Source organism: Fistularia commersonii, chromosome 19 (assembly GCF_037954325.1).
Source record: "Fistularia commersonii isolate RoL2024-O1a breed Wild chromosome 19, RoL_Fcom_v1.0, whole genome shotgun sequence".
Classification (NCBI taxonomy): domain Eukaryota; kingdom Metazoa; phylum Chordata; class Actinopteri; order Syngnathiformes; family Fistulariidae; genus Fistularia; species Fistularia commersonii.
In genome coordinates, this window is record NC_141302.1 from 6,602,458 (window position 1) to 6,623,349 (window position 20,892).

A 20,892-nucleotide genomic window follows, 5' to 3' on the forward strand; every position below is an offset into this window, starting at 1 on the left:
TACTAGTCCGACTCGACAGCCGCTAGAATAGAGCTTGTTAAAAGACAACAATGGCGCTTTGTGACGTGTGAGCGCATTGGGTTAGGTTTGGTTCAGTATAGAATAACAAAACAAAACAAAATGGGAAAACAAAACACTCAGATTTAGGTTAAACTTGTGGCTAAGGTTAAATTTGTAGAATTGCAGCTAAAAACAGGAAACAATAGATTCGGAAATTACCCTGGTGTACTTGGAAAATCTGTCTGTACGTTGGTCTGATCCACCATCCTAATGTATCCGCTAACACAGACTCAGGGTTGATGAATAACTGTTTTGAAAATGAAACATTGAACTTATTGAATGGGTCATGCTAAAGATTTGGCTCTTGCTTCCCTGACTGCATCAGTTCCAGAACTATCTGTGACAGTTCATTCATGATATAGAATCTGGTGATGTGAGGAAACACAATCGATGCAAATCATTTGGTCTCTTTAATGTGCCGTTAGCGAGCTTCATATCCATTCCCATTTTACCAGATGGCGGAGTTGGCTGAAACCAATATTTTAAAACGTTTCTAGTGGGTAACCATTATCTGGTGTTCATATAAACTGGAACATTGATCAAAATGTTGCGGCATCAACTCAAGTTGCGACCCAGTTACGAAACTGAGTTATATTGTTGAACATTTTCAAACCCTGGACTATATCTGGACTATATTATAGTTTAGCAACTCTGCTTTTTAAACTGAAATAGCTCTGTATTATTGTAATTTGAGAGCCAAACTGGTTTGGCCCATTCTGACACCGGTATATGTTTTGTATTGGATTGTGGAACATGCAAAAGAATTCGCCTCCAACACCCAACAGTGTTTTTGGGACGTTTAACAAGCGTGTTAATCACTGCCGGACGATAAAAAGGAGAATACTTGGACTGCACGTTAAAAAGATCAAATGTTCAAGTCCAGAGACAGCGTTGTCACATGACTCCAGCTGTAGAGAAACCACATCATAAAATTGCAGAGCTTAAATAGCATTAGCACATCCATACCCAGGGTGTGTAACATTATAGTGTTGGGAAATACCGTGAAATGAAAGGGCATGAGCCCATCACAGTTCCTAATATGTTTGTAGTTAAAGGGGGCCGTTGTTTCTTACCCCCATGTACTGTAGTTTAAGCGCCCTGTCACTTTAAACTAGCGTGATCTGAAATTTTGCCGGGTGACTGCTCAGAATGCTAATGCCGTGGAAGTCTTGTCCTGTGGCTACATCGGCTCAAATCAAACCCAGAGAGGCACAAGAAGGAGCCAAGTGGCAGCCATGCCCACTTGAGAGAAGCCGGTAATGTGATCCTTCAACGACTTCTTGTAGGGCGAGAGCGCGAGACGAACATACGCACACGTACGCACTATATTTCCAACACAAACTTTAATCATTTGTTCTTTCTGAAGGGGGCAATATCAGAGATCGTTGCTGTTTCGGGGTAGAAACAAGTTTGAGTTGTCACTGCAAGTTCTTTTTTTTTTCTTTTCCATGAATTCTTGGTTAATACCGAGCTCCTGCAGCCAACTGCCTCCTTCAGGATTCTGGCTTATCAGGGGGACAACTGATCCCAATCCTCAGAATGTACATTACTGGCGGCGCAATGTTTTGACAGCATAATTGCACAACAGCTGTAATTTCAAGTTTATTTATTTGCGATACATTCGCATTTTTTGGGAGACATCTCGCTTCAACTTTCCGGACAGAAAGTTTTTGTATTAAATATGGTTGTTTTTAATGCTCAGGGGGAGTCACAATAGTGGCACCGGCAATGGAAGCTTTGTGAAATTAGCGCTTGTGGCCACAAAACTTGCAAGAAAACAGGAAGCAACCTGTCTGAAGCCTGTGCTTCTGCTGCCAGCAGCGTCAGTGTAAACACAATGAGGAGATGGCCGCATGTGGAGGGACCCTCTACCAAACTCTTTGCTGGATAACAGCCCCTGTTTGAGTGAAAGATTGCTCCACCATTTGCACAACCTCACATTAAACCGTAATTAATGTTCCCAGCCATTTTATGATTTAAAAAGAAAAAGGAAATGAATTAAATTGATAATAGAATCCTTCAGCTTTTTGATGGTCCCAGACCTCCTGTGACATCCTGTGAGTTTAGTAAAAAAGACACTGTTGAGGAAGTTGTCCAACACAAAGCTCATCACACACCTTGCTAATAGAGTGCCAGTATGTATGACACTGCCTTGACCCTGTTGAAAAGGTTTCATCATTTCAGTGTCAGGTCGCCACTAGTGTGTGGGTTTCAGATGTGGCCGACAGCAGTGCTAAAATTCTCCGGAAAAGTCGATAGATGACGCGAATTATAAAGATCTAATGCTGAGTGACACATGTTTGTTCTGTTCTGAATAACAAGAGTATGCTGAGGTGAGTTTAGGCGAAATGACGCACAGTTTATCTAGTTTCTTCTTGGTCATAGAGTGTTGTGGCATTTAAAAGGCTTTTCTTTTTGCAACACGTAATTCTTTTTTAAATTTTGCTGCTCTGCTATGTTTGTGCGTACACTATAGGCTTCAATGCCTTTGTGTCAACAAGCGGCAGAAATACAAGTTCATGACAACAAAAAAACGTCCACTTTTATTCTCAGAGGACGTTGCTATCAACGCAGTGATGGCCTATCAGACATGTTTGGCTTCTCAAAGTGTTTACATCCCACGCAGCAAAGATTTCCACGACATTTCAACGGCTTATAAACGTATTTGCAGAAACGTGCAAGTCCATAGCAACTGGCTAGTGATGGTGGAAATCGACCATCATGTCATTGCATCGAGATCAGTTCAGTACATATTACCTCTGCATAAACAGCTCATCGGCTAATGAGTTGCTTGACCTTTTTGCTGTGTCAGGCTTGATACATGGCACGACAACTTTTGCTGTGGGGCTTTTTTTTTCTCTCTATACACCGTCTTAGCTTACTCCCTGCAAACACCAAAGATTGTAGGTATAAATGTATTTATCTAGGATGGTGTTTATGCACCTTTGTGTGTGTGTGTGTGTGTGTCATCATAACAGCAAAAATCGGGGCCCATCATAACTTACCTATGCTGCTGTCTGCCGCTGCTCCAATCACATAAAACTCAAACTAATACTAGGTGGAGGAGAGGAAGATATGCCAGAGAAGAGCCCATTACATTTCAGTCCAGCTGTGGACATTTTCATTAATTTCTCAGGAAATATCAGAAGGCCCTCAGTGGAGGTCTGCGCTTTCAGAGTGCTCTTCCAATTATCAGGGGGAAGTGAACACAGCTGCTCAAACAGGAGCTGAGATCATGCCATTTTTTTTTTTTGAAAACATTTCTGATGTTTGTAAATACCTGTGTTACATTCTGAAAACAGTTTTGCTGACGAACGAAGAATAGGTAAAATGGCAACACATGTTATGCACTCGGACAAACCTGGATTGTTGACAGTGAAGAAAATATGAGAGCAAAAAGATATATGAAATGCAGCTATGAGCTACAAATGAATAATTTCTTCCTGTCTCAATTCATGGAAAATGAAAACCCAAGTCCAGTGATTTCAAGCATTAGCCTGAATAATTTGTGACCCAAAAATGTACAAATAGACAATGAATTTACGTTTTTATTTGTCCATTTTTCATGAGCCATCAGTGAATTATTCATGAAAAGCCGAGCTAATTTTGGGAGCGCACACAGTCAGAATACCATTTTAAAAAATGGGAACAGCATTAACGTGACAGCATGCTCTTTCATAGCACGTCCAGATCCAGCGCAAACAGTGTTATTGTTCTGTTTGCATTGGCTGCTGGCGAAAGATGTCCAAACAACTTTGGCGTTTTGCAGCTCAGAGCAAGCAGGATGAATTTCATGCATTTAATTGTCGCTGCTTATAACAATCTCTGTCATTTGCACTCTTGTCTGTGACAATTGCCTGCAAATATGAATTTTTGCCACCAAGGAGCAATACAAAAATGACATGTTCTTCAGCTGCTAGTTACCTCCATGCAGGCACAGACGCCACAGTTTGAACCCGATTAACATCATGTTGAGTGACTGCATCCTGGCATTTAACCTTAGTCAGGACATGCGGTTATCAGTTTAATCAGCCAGTTAGTCTTCAGCGAGTTATAAAAGGCTTGGTTTTTTTTTTCTTTTTTTTTTTTTACTCCGTTTTCGGTGATGAATAACTTCTTTCTAACTTACAAATTTGTGGGCGTTTAATGAGGCTTAGGACATTTTATTCTCTTGCTATAATGCTGTCTACAAAATTGCGCGCTGCAGAGTGTAATCATGCAATGCTATCTGGCACAGACACTCTTTGGCGGCAGTGAGGCAAAACCTGCAGCCCAGAACTGCTCCACTTAAGGGAGGCTGATGTGAAAGGACCAGACAGGCGAGAGTGGAAGGCCCTCCAGTCATGCAAAATGCAAAGGAAATATGACTTTATTACACATCCCTAATGGTGACATAACAATCTGTTCAGCCACTTTCCTTTAAATCTCAAAGCATTTTTTTTTTCGGTGAGTGCCTCTGTCGGTCCTGCAGAAGAGGTAGGGTTTGAAAATCTCCATCTTTGACCGAATTTAAAACAGCAGATTTAATGAATGCTTGTTAATTTTGAAGTTATTTGGGATGCGTGTATATTTAATTGTGTAATCTACCACACTCAGCAATTGTCCAGCTGAGGGGTTTTATAACAGTGTCACTACTAAACTAACATGATTCCTTTGCCATTCAACTGATTTAAATCCTAATAGTTAGGTAAGTGTGAAGATGATATGAAGAATGTTGAACTTTTGATTACTAGAGCACTAAAACATGATATTTTATGGCTTCATGGCTTTGCTCAAAATTTTCTCGCAATACAAACTCAAGCAATTTTATAACAGCATGGGATGCGGTTATCTCGTTGTCAGGACTTGTGCCGCTTTTAAATGTAACAATCCTGATTATAGACAAAAGTGTTTCTACCAAACCTGACCAGCTGGTTATGTAGCCTGAGAATCATATCATTTTAGTTGTCCCAGTCCCAGGTCTGTGGACCTGACACTTCTATCTCTAGACTTTCATTTATAATTTTTTTACGACATACCTTAATAGAGTTGAATTGCTGAACTGGTCTTTCTTTGTTCTTCAGGGTGCAGTCCCATATGATCCAGTTAAGATCCTCATACAAAATCAAGACCTCTAAACTACACGGAGATACAAATGTGAATGCCAGTGCCTTGTGTGTGTCGTGTATCCTTTTCGGTAGAGATAAAGGAAAAAAAAATATATAATAATAATAATACTACATATATATATATATATATGTATAAAAAACACAAAAGCAATCAAACAAGTTAGGCGTAAGAAAAGGGTCTCATAAATGGAAAGACAACAGACTGTAGGCTTCGATCAGCTCAGTCATTTCAATAGAAAAGTCAAAAAGGTGTTATCAGGTGTTCATACAGTGCAGGGCTGTGGCCTTTTATTCGCCAGAAACACAGATGCTGGTTCTAATCCCTTTAGAGCAACTATGCCAAACACAGCAATTGGTGTCTTCACCATGTATTTTTAATGAAGAACATTTTGCCGCTTCTTATTTGTGTATTTGTGGGATAAATAAACACAAACTTCGTGTTCACTTATGTAGGTTCGTGGAATTGCGGTTGTAAATAAAACATGGCTGAAAGCCTCCGTCTCTCCGAGCTGCATCTTTTCTCGAACACCGGGGAATTTGAAGACAAGACAGTGCAGATATTTCTGAAGTGGAGTTGGTTTTAAGAACAAACAAAAGATGCAATCAAGTAACCACAGTGCTCTCAGTTTAGGATGGTTGTGTACCGCGGACAAAGTTTTACATGCAATCAGTTCTTGGACATGTTATTCAGATCAGTGTCTGATATTAGATGGAAAAAATTCAGAGAGGTTTATGTTCCACTAAGATGTAACCGTCTACTTCCTGACCACATGGTCCTTTTACTAAATCTGCAGAGTTGTTGCGACCTGTTTCCTGGGGATCTATTTCCTCTCCCTCAAACCATACCCAAGTCACAAAAATGCAAATTAAAATAAAAATAAATTGCCATTTATTGATGCATTAAGATAAGAGCCTGGTTTTTGGTTGTTTGGAAATCTTCCATTAGGTTGTTGCAGACCCCGGGGGAGCTGCTTTAGGACCGCAGTTCAAGCTACTTCAGCCTCCTCTAGTGAATTGAATGACCGTCAAGGGACTTAATTTTGCAAAAAAAAACCATGGGAAATGCAGTCCCTCAACTGTAACACTTACTATTCCTTTTGTAGGTTTGGAACAACATGCTACTCGGTGGACTACCTTGAAATGTTACGAAAATGGCTGCTGATGCTCCAAGCAGGACTGATGTTTTGTTATCAGTAGTTTTTCAGAGAGGATAGGAACTTTTTTTTAGTCACCTGGCCCCCCCCCTTCCCGCCCTTTTTTGTTCATTAAATAAGGCAACTTTGAGAAACAGCTGATTTGACATGGACATTTGTTGGCAGTCAGAAGTGGCCGTTAAATGTGACCTTTGTAGCTCATCAGTCATCTCGACTCATGACTAATGCTGACAGCCTCGCTAATAGTGGCTTGGATTTTCTTGACATGTTGAAGGGGAGTCTTTTGAACGTTTCCAAGTCACATTGGTGATGAGAATTGGGCTCCGGGCCGCTGTCGCACTGGATCTGCACGTCAACCCACATGCTGCGAGGATCTTTTGCTACTATTATGTTGAAAAATTTGGTAGATCTCAATTATTTCACGTCTGATTTATTGATACTTTCATGGTGAGGATGTTTGGGGTCCCCTGTGTGACAATAGGTGTGTACCCTTTGTGCAATAACAGACAGAACGCTTCATTCTTTTGCACCATCTGTATCTGCATATCGCTCACAGCCAATGGATTTGTGTCAGATGAGTGCTTCAAACAAAAATAGCTGGACTGTTTCAAATTGTGTTTCACTTGGGATTTCAGTGAGGGCCAAAGAGCTGGTCAACCGATTAGAGCTCTGGCCCAGAGGCGGCGTAACTGTTCCTTCCATGTTGTGTCTAGCAGGAGCGTCATATTGCTGCTGTGGTAAAAATATCACGGTCATTGCTGGCTGTTAATACACTGTCTAGTATTTCTTGCCCTCCACAATGAGCAGGTATGAGGGAACTTTTGCACACAGACGTAATTTCATAATAAGGTTTTCACCCATAGATGACATATTGTATTGCATGGACAAAAATAAAAATAAAACAAAACCTTAAATGGTACTTTAATAACAATGTAAACTGTATGTGGGTGCAGTTTTTGGCCCCTGGTATCCTCTACAGAATTAGAACCAGTTCGAGAGTTGATGTTATGTTTTACCACTAATTATACTGTATTTGCGTTTGGCTCGATGGCATGCGTTGCATGTGCGCCTCTATTTTTTCACCCCTTCAGTGTTGGAGCTTAAACTGTGAGCAATATCCTTATTTTACTCCTTGAAAGGCCAAATGGGTTTAATTTGTTTGAGCGTTGTCATCGGTCATTATGTTTCGAGACTCGGTGAATTTAATGAGCGCACACCAGAATTTATATTACTGTTGGGGGAGCAAGCAGATTCAGTATCTTTGGATACATGCAGTGATCTATCCGTGTCTGAGCTGCACCTCCTGTCCAGTGTTAAACCCTGCAGTCACTAGAGGGCATCAGCCACTTGAACTGCATGTGGTGGCTAATTTGTAGGATAGCTGATCCTAATCGACATTAATGAAGGCGAATCTGGAATGGGCTGCTGCCCAAATATGTTAAAAAGTGACAAATTGTGTATTGTTAAGAAAAACGTGAACGTAACAATGCGTATACATCCTTCAGGTAGGAAGGCTAATGTTGCTTAATGTCTGTTAAATCCCTTTCCCATTGCACAAACAAATCTTCTCATAATGGAGAATATGCCATATCCTTAACTTGGTCATTTTGTTATTTTCTAGGCTGTCATTGTAATACTAATCGACTGCAAATATTTCTTGAAATGACTTTCAATGCTGGAAAATAATGTGAATGACATGTCACTACGCTTAATATCTGGATTGGTTTATACACTAATAGAACTTGATTATGGTTCGGAAAACATTCTGGTTTGCATTATGGCAATGGGTTGAAATGATTGCGGCCAAGGGTGATGTTATAAAATGTGGTGAGCAGGAACGGGGTTTAGTTGAGTCTGGTTTTCGTCTATACCAGCGTCCATCTTTGAAACTGTCCTGCCGCAGACACTACTCGCGTTTTTACAAGAGTTGTTAAAAAAGCTTGTGGTCGTTTTAGACGTTGTTTATTGACTGTCCTGTGAGGATTTTGCCAATAATGGGTTTGCGTTCAAAGGCGCAAACAAAACCGAACTTGAATCCATGCGGTCTACGTATGATTTTAGAGACTCTGAGGAGATTCATTGGCTTTTTTTTGTGCTGTTTAAAGTAAAACTTGTTTCTCAGCATCTGTTGGGAAATGCTACTCCTTGTTGTCTGAAGCCATATGTAATTGTTTAACTGCTGTGAAAGCAGGGCCTGTTAAAGAGCCGCAGGTGCATCTACCTGGCAGCCTGCCACTCAGGCTATTAGCGCACAATCCGATGATCCCTATTTGGGTAGTAGTTGTCATTTTTCACTGCGTAGGCCCACAGCCTGACTTGTATTCCACTCAGTTGCTGATTGCTCAGTGACATGGGTGTTTACTGATAATAAATTCCCATGACTGGGCTGTTGCACTTGTGATTCGGGGGCTTTCACACTGGATGAGCCGAGCGCTACGCAGCTGCCCGGCCCCGAGGGACGCCCGATCCGGGAGCACATGTCGCCAATCCAGAAGGAGGCAAGATGGTTGTGGCGTAGATTATTTCATTTTTGTGGTAAGAAATATAGGTCAGGTTACCGTGCTTTTGCCAATTGCCTGGAAGAGGAGGGTAAATCAGCAGGAAACACACCAGCTGTCTATTAACTGTCAATTTCACACTGCGTGTCACACTGAGTCAGCGACACATGCACACAACAGGACATTTAAAGGTATTTGTTGCAAACACAAGCACATATTAGCTCTTCAAACCGCTTAGAGTTGACATAGTGAGTAGTCGTACTGCAAGACGGAGTTTAAAAACTGTGGAATCACAACATTCAGTCCTTCGGCCTCACAGCACGCAGGACCCTGGTTCGCTTCCGACAAGGGGACCTATCTATGTGGAGTTTGCATGTTCCTTCCGCATTCAAAAAACATGCTGCGGGTTAAATGGAAAAAAAAGAAAAAAAGATGAGAAAAATTGCCATGAATGAGTGAATGGATGTTTGCCTGTGATTGAGTGGACCGATGGATGGAGTTCCACAAAGGAAATACCCAGATGGGTAGAATGAAAGTGAAAGTGAAACAGGAGGAAGAAAAACATTGGTTCAGTGAGAGGAAGGTCGCTTTGGAAAGAGGCAGTGAATCAGTACATTTTAACAATCCTCAATTTTCAACTGCTTCATTTCTACAGTTTGTGTTGGTCGCACAGATACCCAAAATTATCTTTGCACTGCATCGTCAGCAGACAAAGTAAAACTAACCATTGGGCTTGATGTGACTGAGCATTGAGGAGAAAACGACGGATGTGTTATGCAAAAATCTCTGTAATGATTAATTCTACAGTGCTGTCTGGAGAGTCTCTCCAATCTCTCAGGGACCAAAACAAGCTCTATTAGTGGACAAACTTTGTACAATTTCCCCACTCGCCCCCATATTATGTTTCAGTGGTTTCACATTATAAAATCAGCATTCTGACTAAATATGGCACACATCATCATAATTGTACGTGGAGGAATAAACCTCAGAGTTGAAATATAGTTGAAATTCCCTTAAACTTAGGTGAATCCTTTATCATTCAATTCAATACTATTTAATTTATTAAAACAAGGTCTTTTTTGTTGGCTCTTTGTGTCTCGGCACTCTCACAAAGACATCCTAAATTGAGAGAGAGAAACTTTTTACGTGAAAAGTTCAGTTCATTAAATTGCATGTCCATAAATTGATTTGCTTTCTTTAAAACTGAAGTACCTACTTTTTAATGAGCTTAATGTTCTTAATGTTGAAATTGTCAAAGCCAGTATAGAATATTTGAAATAAAGTGACCAGTGGGTGAAAAGAAAGGAATTTGTAGCTTTCCTTTTACAAAATGCTTTTTCAAAAAAAAAAAAAAAAAAAAAATTGTCATTAAAATTAAACAGTGCGTGTGTGCATCCGTGCTTGCGTGCGGAAGACTCTTGGATACATGTAACCGGAGAGTAAGGAGATATTATGTCTAAACCCAGAGACCACTTATTTTAAGATTCAAGATTCAAAGTTTTTATTGTAACGTACAGCATAGAAACGTGCTTCCCTGTACAGTGAAATTCCTACTTTGCTGTCCGCAGTGCATTTGGATATGTGCTCAACATTTATCTACTAATGTTCAACTCCTGTTTGCTCGATATTTTGTTAACTTTTTCTCCAAAATACTAATCTGAATTTTTTTCAATATTTGTCAGGTGTGACCAACTTGTCCTTACTGTTTTTTTTTCCCCAAAGACTTTGCATTAAGGTCATCCTTATTTTATGTAATTAAATTTCAATCTGGCCGATCATCACATGAGTCACATGGTCAAGGCAGAAACAGACTAGGGGTGTGTGTGTGTACATGTGTGTGCGCATGTGGTTGAAGCCAGCATCTGGTCCCATGTCATTTGTGAGTTGAGGCCTGAGTCATGTAACTTTTCAAGACAAACTTTTACAACCTTTGGACCCTTATGTTTTTGTATTATAACTAATTAATAGGTCAGGAGAAGTTTCTGTTGATTCTATGTATATCAGCATTTTTTTTTACATTGAAAATGGAGAAAGAAAATGAATATTTAATCTACTGTAGGTTTTTCATATTTTGAAAATAAATATATTTAGTTGCAGAGGGGGGGTAGACATTGCGCCTCCATGTCACATTTCAGTCACAACAGCCCCTTCACAGTTCAGTCAATAAGCTTCCATTAAGAGCGGGTTGGCTGTCAAAGCAACTTGTGACCCCTTCTCGGTCCTTGGAGCCCCCTGGCCCGTGATGTCCGTATCAATATGAATTTCAGCCTTTTCACCCATCATCTGCAATTCCCTGTGTCCATTAGTCTCAAGTATCTGTTTCCTCCCGTGTACCTATTGATTTCTCTGTGTTTTCGTACAGATTATATACACCGGGCATTAAAAAACAGGAACAGATTCATTGCCTGGATTTTGACACACAGGCATTAAAGTCCACTTTTTTTTTTCTACTTAAATGTTTTTTTCCGCCGCCTGTGTCTGTCCGGATGGCAGAGCCACTCGCACCACTGCACATAACTGCCTTACAGTCATGCAGAAGTGCAAAGCAACATGATATCTGATCACAGCTCGCAGATCAGATGACATGTAGCTTGAAGTTGGCTAGACTGCTGCCCTCGAAGGTCAGGGCTTTTCATCTGCGCGCTCACAATCCAATGACCTGTTGTCGTCATAAACAGGCAGACAATGCTGCAAATACAGAAGCTCGATTACGGTGATTCTGCACAGTCTTTTTTTATCCACATGCCTAAATCAACCTCGTCCTGTGTCACGCCGATGAGGAAAAATGACTAACCTGATGACCTCATAAGTCAAAGATGGCATTGTGCATAAACGAATACATTGTGCCCCTAAAGTTAGGTCACAAGGCTGTGTGCAAAAGACAGTGAAAAGAGGAGGAAACGAGAAAAACATTGGAATTAGTGAAGAGACAAAAATACAAAAACTGAAACAAAGAAAAAAAAATCCAATATGATTTTCAAGCTTTGAGAGCTTTGAAAATGCCCCATTTAGATTTCATATCCCCATGCAGATGAAAAGGTTGATCTGAAGAGCAAGTAGACTTTTCCTCCCAATCTCCACCCTCTTAAGTCTACCTCCATCACCGTCCACCTGGCAGGAGTCCTAGCAGTTGCACCAGCAGATGCACCAATGGATCACTTAGGTTACACACACACACATACACACACACACACACACACACACACACACACACACACACACACACACACACACACAAAATGTCATCAGAGATTTCCTTCCTGCCACACGAAGTCAATGTCGCATGCCCTCTTGAGCCAGCGGGGGCTTGACCGTCCAGCGGGGGCTCCTAGTCATTGTTTTCCAAAGCCTCTCTGACAATCATCAAGTTTAAAAGTCTGGAATCTCACCCGGGACCATTTTGCCCGGGGAGACCCTATGAGGGGCCATTACTCTTGACAGCACATGTCCAGGGGAGTTCATTCAGTTCAATTAAAATGACTTTATTTGTTACCAGAAGTGCAACTTGTATACTAACATATCAATTTACTCACAATTTCCAGCACCTTAAAAGTTGAAATATAAATACAAAAAGCGTACAGATGCGTTAAAAAAGTAGAATACAGATGAGTACAGCAGATATGTATAGGAAATGCAGATGTACAGAAATAGCAGATATGGATTGCGGCTCTCTATTACTTCCCCCCAATTTGCATCCGCCACAGCTTAAGTGAGCATATGCTCACATTTGGCCACTCGTCACTGTCGAGTCATAGTTACCGCTAGGGGGCCTTCTGGGCTGAGCGTAGGTGGTTCTCAACCCAGTAGACCACTTCCCGAGGGAAGAAGATGGATGACCTTTGGCTTTATTTATGTCGTCGCCAGTCAAGCAGGACCTTTTCATCAGATACGGTCATTGTAATCCCTCAGCCCCCATTCAATTTACAGGGGCACTCTGTCTATGCAGACCACTGAAGTCGACAAAATGAATGGATCAATAAACTCCCTGAAAGCCTGGCGAGAGGGCCGAGATCCCCCCCGGTCGCTATCAAGTTTCGCATCATAATGAATGGGGTGTTGTTTATGTTGTAAAGTGTGAGTCCTCTGAACAAGCCACTGTCTTGGAACCGAGCCTTGTATGTCGCCGCAGATGGATTTAAACGACATGATGAAGACAAAGGTGGCGAAAAATGATGCTCCAATTTTTTTTTAATCAAAGCAGTTTATAAATGGCTAATGACAGTGTTAGTAATTAGTTTGTGGTAACTGAAGAGGACATAATAGCAGAGTTAAAGAAGGAGAATTATGATTGTGGGTGGAATTTCAATCAGACGATGATTTATAAACCACTTTCTGTGAAATGGTGGGACTCTTTATTGACAAATCATGATTTAATCATGTTTAATTCTGTTTGTTTTATTGTAAACTAATTCCTTGATTAGAAGTTAACAGCAAATCTAATGACTTTTAGTAATTGGGTGATGGATGAATAATGCCATTATTATGGAGTCAAGCATTCAAAAGAATAAAGTACAGGAAGCGACCCTTCTCCCCCAAAACTGGCTCCCAGAGGCGGATCTCCAAACTAATTGGCCTGTCCGAAACCATCACGGTTTAAATCTGTTTCAATTTCTGCTCTGCATTGCACCTTTGCCACTTTATGTTACCGCTAAGATGTGTCATTTCTTATAATTAATTTATTTTGTTTTGATTTATGTAAACCACCTTACAGCTGTTCCCTCTGAGTCTCGTGACCCCACTTCGGGAACCCCTGTGTGGATACCCTTTCTTTCTTTCAATTATTTATAACCCGTTCGTAAAAAAAAAAAAAAAAATCATAAAAACGTTGTGCAGATGGCTTTTTAACTAGAACGAAGGATTCACATATTGACACCTTGTAAACCGTTATGAAATCGTAGCCATTATATATCTTCTATCTTTATCATTTCACCCACTTGTGTGTTTTTAAATTCTTTGTTTAGCTTTGCTATGATCTCTCAACAACTTTAGAAACTTATTGGTGACGTTGATTTTTGCCTCAATAGTTCTGCCTTTCTCGCTCTACAACTGTAATTTAGTAGACATCTTTTGCCTAATTCCATTTCCTGCATCTGTATCTGAGACAGAACAGTATCATAACAGTACGATAGTGACTGTGTTCAGTGATTTCACATTATTCCTGATGTTTTGTTTTTGTGTACAATGAATGAGCAGAAAAGGCCGAGCTCAGATTCTAACAGCTACTGAGTAAGTGAGAGACGAAGCTCCGATAACTCAATTAATTCTAAGAAATTGCTCTCTGCGTGTTGTAGTTTTAACCCCCAAATGACTTTATTTACTGACAAACTAATCCAATGACGTGGATTGTTCTATTATTTTGGCGGCTCACCCCGTTTTCTATTGGAGTCAGCTGTTACAGTTCAGGTTTGATTCGCAAGCTACGCTTTGACGTCCCATTTAATGGGGACTTCTGTTGAATCCAGCGTATCTGGAGGCAGGTTCAAGCAGTAATTGCTCGTAATTATATATTTAAAAAAAAAAAAAAAAAAAAAAAGCTTGGGGCAAAGAGAGCCCGTTTGTCAGAGTGTGATGCGCCGAGCTGCGTTAATGTAGATTAATGGCTTAATGTGAAAGTGATTAAAAAAACTTGTCACATATTCACCAGTTTTCCAGTTTTCAGCAGCAGGAATGAGCGACGAGGGAATAACCATTACGTATGGAATTTTAATTAAGAGAACTGTGACATTATCGTCTTTTACCTTGAAAAAATGGATCACACAACAGAACTCTGAACTTTCTCTTTAAATTCCATTATTTGGATGCAGTTACAGGAATGCAGATGATCAGCGGGGCCCATGGTACGTACATCTGCGTCCTACTGCTATGAGAGAGAGCGAACTTCCCCCGTGAAATTTATGCAGCGGGGACAACATTATCACTCGCAATACAGGATCAATGATTTCAAACAATAGCACTCGGAATTCATGCATTTAATTCGGAATCAAAACCATGTGTTGTGCAGGGCAATGATGGTCGGACTGAGGAGAAGTGACGACAGCTCTGGATGGCCTTGGGGGCGCACATCCGCCCTGAATACCAGCCAAACTCACAGCGCCATTTCTTTGTAGAAAAACCGTCTTTGTTGCCACTGTTGGCAATAAGTCAGTTGCATGTATTAAAGTGCGCCGCAGTGTACGGCAGTCATTGATTGCCCTAAATGAGCGCATATGGTGCCTTGACTTTTGGCGCCTTTTTGATCAAGTTGAGATTTTAATGGATTTTTCTTCACCTCTGACAGACGAGGCTCGGGGTTTCAGCGCGGCCCGGGGCAGACGGCGGGCTGCTGCCGGGGTCATTTGAACCTTGTGGTTGCGGCGCAGAGTGCCGAGATGCAAAGAGCCAACAAGGCCTCACAAGTGTCCGACAGCAGGAGAGTCAGGAAGTCTGGCGACTGTAAACCCCACCCGATTCCACCCCCCTCCATCCCCTTCTCCCCCATCTTGAACGCACTCCAAGACACGTCAAGCGGGAACGTCTTTGCACAATAACCTGCACTACTACACTTGCGAGGACATTTGTATTCAATTATAATGAGTCTTGACGTGCTACTCACTTAAGTCACAACCTACCTTCCTTACCCTCATACATTCATCCACATTTTTAATCACCACCTTCATTTTTAAGTTCACTGGACCTTTTGAATGTGTAATAACGGAATAAACTTTTAGCTTTTATTTCTAAAATGTGTTGTATTAATTATTGTACATGGTTAAAATCAGTGTAAATTTTATTCCTAATGCGATTTGAAAATTTAGGTAATTGCGTAAATGATGCAAACTGTTGAAAGCCAACAAACTGCAACCAGGGTGGTTAAGAAATGTTATTTTTTTTAAAACAGGAACATAAGTATTAATACTGGATATCAGTCAGTGTGGAGGGTTTTGGGTAAAGGCATTTAAGATTGAAATGTCACTGCTTCCATTTTGTTCCTACCACTTCTAAAGCTTGGCTTTTGAATTCACACACACACACACACACACACACACACACACACACACACACACACACACACACACACACACACACACACACACACACAGAAACAATTCCAAGTACCCAAATTTGACAAGAAATTGTTGAAAAATTAGTCACATTTCTGACCTATTGAAAATTCATTTTAGATAACAGGCCACCCGATTTACTTCTGTATTATCTTTGCATTTTATCTTGTGGTTTTAGCCTCCCAAACGGATTGCACATAATTTAAGTGCACATTGGATGCAGTTTTGGTAAATAATAATCTATTTATGAACACTTTTCAATTATATAGCTATATTTAATGCTCTGGCATATTCAGCAAACTTTTAATTAACCATTTGTTATAATCATCAGCTAATGTTTTTCTGCAAAATGAATGTATTCTGTATTTTCTCAATCATACAACTGAAATTTACACCAATCGGGTCAAATTAAAATACACTTAATGAACAACTAATAGCCTCTGGTGGAAAAGCAATGTCTGTTGTTGTCATTTAGTAAAGGTTTACAACTTAATGCAGTGTACATTTGGTGTTATGTTAATACATGCAAATTAAGATAAAAGTGAGCCTTGCCACTGGTATGTTAATTAAGAACCAAATTTAAATTTACAATTTCAGTAACAAAGATCACAACTGTAATCAGTGTTCAATAATGGAGAAGTAATGCTTGCTTAAATTTCCTGATCCTTTCTAGACTGAGCTTTATGATTAGAAGGAAAAAGAACAATCAAACATCTGACTTAGACTTTTATTGTGTTATTTTGAAAAATATTATTGTCTTTCATGCATGGAAAACTCTTCAAAACTAAAGAGATAAAACTAACAGGTTATCAATCTAAACTTAATGCTTATTGTAGATAACAGTGCACATATGTTTTCAAATAATAAACTGACTAAAGCTTATTCTTAATATTTACAAATTTACATAAACATAACTGATACAATTAATATTATCAAAATACTGCATGTATCACTACATTGACCGATGTTGATTATTATCCCCTTATTGTCAATTTATTAGACCCTAATACTCTAAGCCATCCCGAAAATATCATGTCATTACCATTGTGAGTGATAATAACATTCCTAACGGCATACTTGAGCTACAGTTTAAAAACAATTTACAGCAAAGCCACAGGATTTATGTGATACAGTTCTGGACTGTGTGTGTGTGTGTGTGTGTGTGTGTGTGTGTGTGTGTGTGTGTGTGTGTGTGTGTGTGTGTGTGTGTGTGTGTGTGTGTGTGTGCGCGCGTGCACATGCATGCATGCATGCAATCACAGTACTGGTAATAATATATATTTATTTACATTTTTTTCTTGTTTGCAATCAATCTTTGACAACTTAGTGTAATATCATAATTATGAATTTCCCGCTGTGGGAATAATGATAATGAGGATTTTTTTGCTGTCATTCATATCCAACATACAGCCCCTGCAACAACTTCTAATTCCCCTGGGGTGTGAGATTGTGGGAATGATGCGTTACAGTACAATGACACATCTATAGCAAGGTTTGAAAAGAATTCAGTGGAGAAAACAACTGATTTGCAGGCAGACTAAGTGGTTGAGTGAACAGGTTAACAGTGATGAGGCCTTGAATGGCTGTGACAGGGAGAAAGCAGCGAGAGGCTCCAGCACTGAAGGGGGAAGTGACCCAGAAACGGTGCGTAAGTGCAGCTCGCTTGGCCCTTTAGGAAGAATCTCTGCAGAGGAACTGATGCAGGTCCAACGGCGCTTCTCTCTCTCCTTCTCCCTCTTTCCGCAGAGATGCATTACTCAGCTATAAACTCATACACTCAGACCGAGGGAAAAGATGAGGCGAGTGTGTTTATCAGTTACTATCCTGCAGCAAAAAGATGAAAACCTTTAAACTGGAAAGGTCTCCGGTTCATTGGAATACGATTTCTGTGAATGTGAATGTAAATGCAAATATGCTGAATTTCATTCTTTTCTCTTTTTTTTTCCCCTTGATATTCTGAACTTGCGTTTTCACTTCCTGTTACATTATTCATTGCTCCAAGTTTTAAACTTAGCCACATTGATTTTAATACAATTTAGCACAATTAAGGTGATGCTGTTTTTTTTTTTTTTTTTTTTTTTTTTAATTTCACATCAAACTGTTTACTTCATACTTTGCTTCAAAGCACACTCAGAAAGTAGCTGTTTATTACAGCTTTATAATAATATAATATCCGTAAAATTCTTAAAACAAGTAAATCAAGGATTGGACGTCACCTCAGTTCCAAACCTCTATTCCTATCTTATTGGCTTTTAATAATTTCTGTTCATAAGAATAATTAACATTGCAGATTCCCTGCTGTTACATGTCTTAATTTATGTTTTAATTCCCCTGAACCTCTGAGTCTGCTATACAAAACGTTTCTTTTTTCACCTCTCTTTAACAGTTTGAATGTCACTGTTGAGTTTTTTTTTGCAAAACTTTTCCGCCTGTTAAAACTGTGGTGAGTAAAGGATCCTGACAAGTAGCAACGTGAGGCTAGATTTATGGTAAAATAACATTATTTACATTTTACTTACATGTATGTATATTTAAAAAAAATGACCCATGTGACATAGCTATTGACAAATTATAAATGGCTTTAACAACTTTTTCAATCTGAAATTATGCATTTTAAAAAAAAAAACAAGACCTGTTGAATCAAAAAAACATTTTTAGACCAAAACCTTTTTCTTCAAAGTAGTTTAAAAGTACACATACAAACGCACTCCATAAATTCCTGAGGGACTAAGACAATCCTCTTTTTCCCCCTGATGAGAAAAACTTTTGAACTGCATTTGAAGGCCTTTAGAAAGAAACAACTGCCTGACTGTCAGTAGCAAAAAAAGCAACATAAACAGAATAGAGACTTCGTCCTGGGAGGCATTTAATGCTCGGCTTATTCTGTTTAAGCAGTAATAACGTGATAAGAAATGTGTTACTCTTGCGATTAAAAATAATTATCAAGTATTCAGCAGTTACAAACGGAAGTGTATTTTGCATTTGTATTTTGAAATAACTTACTCACAAATACAGAATTTTAAAGGAAGAATATTTGGAAAATAGATACATATATAAATTCTATCCACCTGTAAAAAGTCACTAAGCGTTGAGCCAACACACTTCGGCCAAGTAGCAAACGTTACACGTTTTATTGCAAAACTTCATCGTCATGAGTAACTGCGTTCAGTTTCACAATCTGCTATATGAAAGGTCACGTGTCCAGAGAACAAAAATATGTGTTTTTAAATGAATAATAACTATAATAATAAAGTATAAATATACATAATGAAATTACTCCACGAAAATAACGAATTGACAGGTAGTTATTGTCACGGAACGGAGTGGACGCAGCATTTTACTCTGGAGGACCAGGTTAACCTACATTCATCCAATAAGACTGCGCGGAGAAAGAGAGAATCCACGCGTGTGCACGACAGACGTCCCACTCAGAAACATCATCCGGGTTTTGCAACAATAAATGAATAATGATAAAAAATAATAATAATAACGGGGGGCGAGGAGGAGGAGGAAAGTGGCACATGCTTGTCTGTTGATATGTCTGCGAAGTTACATTTGAACACTTTATCTGGTCGAATGGAATAAAAACAAAGAGAGAGGGAGAAAATGAAGAATCGAGGCTCTGCACGTCCACGCTTCCCACGAGAGGAGCCGTCTTCAGTCCGTGTCAAACAGTCCATAATATTTGCCAGTGTTGGAGAAGTAAATGTAAGGCGCCGCGCTGGCCGGCGGGTAGAGCACCGGGAAAGACACGGGCAGCAGGCAGCCGCCCAGCAGGCTGCTGTCCTTGTAAAAAGTCGGTAGCGGCAGGTTTTTTCCGGCGGTGTCCGCGAAGTGCTCGGCGGCCAGCGGGCCCTCCGCGTCCGTGGACAGCTGCCTCTTCAGCTTGTTCCTGCGGTTCTGGAACCAGATCTTCACCTGGGTCTCGGTGAGCTGCAGAGAACTTGCCAGACACGCCCGCTCCGAGCTGCTCAGGTAGCGCTTCACGTCGAACGTCGCCTCCAACTGGAAGATCTGTCTCTTGGAGAAAATGGTGCGCGTCTTCTTCTTCACCGCGGCTTTTGGGTCCGCCGCTCCGGCTGCCACCGCGGCCCGCGGCTCCGTCGCGTCGCCGCCCTGCGCGCTATGCGCTCCGGACTCCGAGTCCGGCGCCGGCGCGTCCGCTACCTGGTCGCAGCTTCCGCGTTCAGCTGCGGACGTGGGGAGAAATCAATCAAAAAAATAATAATTTGAAAGCATCTTGTAATTATTTCAAATCTACACATTTAGCTTGTGTTTGACTCTGATGTCCGGACTGGAGCGCGAACACGGTGAAAACGAAACAAAATCAACAAACAAAAAGTTACTGATGGTCAGTGAACGCCTCATTATGTCCGCCGTACCTGCGCCCGGTGCGGCCCCGTCGTTTCTGGTCCCCCGGACGTCCCACAGCTCATCGAGCCCGGTTTGACAACCTCCATCACTCCGCGACCCGTTCGCGTCTCCGCCGCCGCCGCCTCCGTCCCGCCGCTTCAGGTTCAGTATGTTGTCGATGGTAAACTTGAGCGACGCGCTCCGACCCGCCGCGTCCTCCTTGCTCATGTTCCCCGGCATGTCCTCCGCTCCGCCGCGACTCCCGGAACACCTGCTCGGACACCTCCGGACGCTGCGAGCCTCATGGCTCCTCGGCCGCGACTAGCCGGCGGCGGAGCCGGTCGGCGAGCGCGGCTCTTCGGCGACCCGGAAGAGCGCGGTTTGGCGGCTTTTGATTGGTGAGGTTTCGGGCGACGCGAGGGCGGGATTCTCGTCCGCGCCGCGACCGCCTGCCGCGGGAACTCTTTAAATAGTCGTGTAGTGCAGGAGATCACGCCTGTTTTGCTCAGCGCGCCGCGATGCCGAGCGGACAGAAGGCGCCGCGCAGCCGCTCCTCCGCCCGGGGAGGGAGGCGCGGAGGCCGGGGGTCCCGAGGCGCGGATCACATGAGATGAGCCGGAGGTGACGCGTTCAGGAGCCTCGATATTCCTCTAATTGCTTGGGGTCATGGGAATCGGGG

The 20,892-nt window shown here is 41.2% G+C and overlaps 1 protein-coding gene across 1 annotated transcript; it reads right to left on the bottom strand.

Annotated features, from left to right (window-relative positions):
* Positions 1–18,017: 18,017 nt before the first annotated feature.
* On the bottom strand, positions 18,018–20,669 carry LOC147223589 (uncharacterized). The gene is made up of 2 exons (XM_086165879.1): positions 20,243–20,669; positions 18,018–20,050 (listed from the first exon to the last, which is right to left on the bottom strand). Exons 1-2 carry the CDS (start codon positions 20,451–20,453, stop codon positions 19,518–19,520), a joined length of 744 nt encoding a protein of 247 aa, XP_086022005.1. The 5' UTR covers positions 20,454–20,669; the 3' UTR covers positions 18,018–19,517.
* Between the last annotated feature and the right edge of the window lie 223 nt (positions 20,670–20,892).

Bases quoted from the DNA above. Each gene is read 5' to 3' on its own strand.
- LOC147223589 (XM_086165879.1), bottom strand. From the start codon at position 20,453: ATGCCGGGGAACATGAGCAAGGAGGACGCGGCGGGTCGGAGCGCGTCG. The intron at 20,051-20,242 runs GTACGGCGGACA...CCACGTCCGCAG, and splicing joins CGGGGCCGCACCGGGCGCAG to CTGAACGCGGAAGCTGCGAC.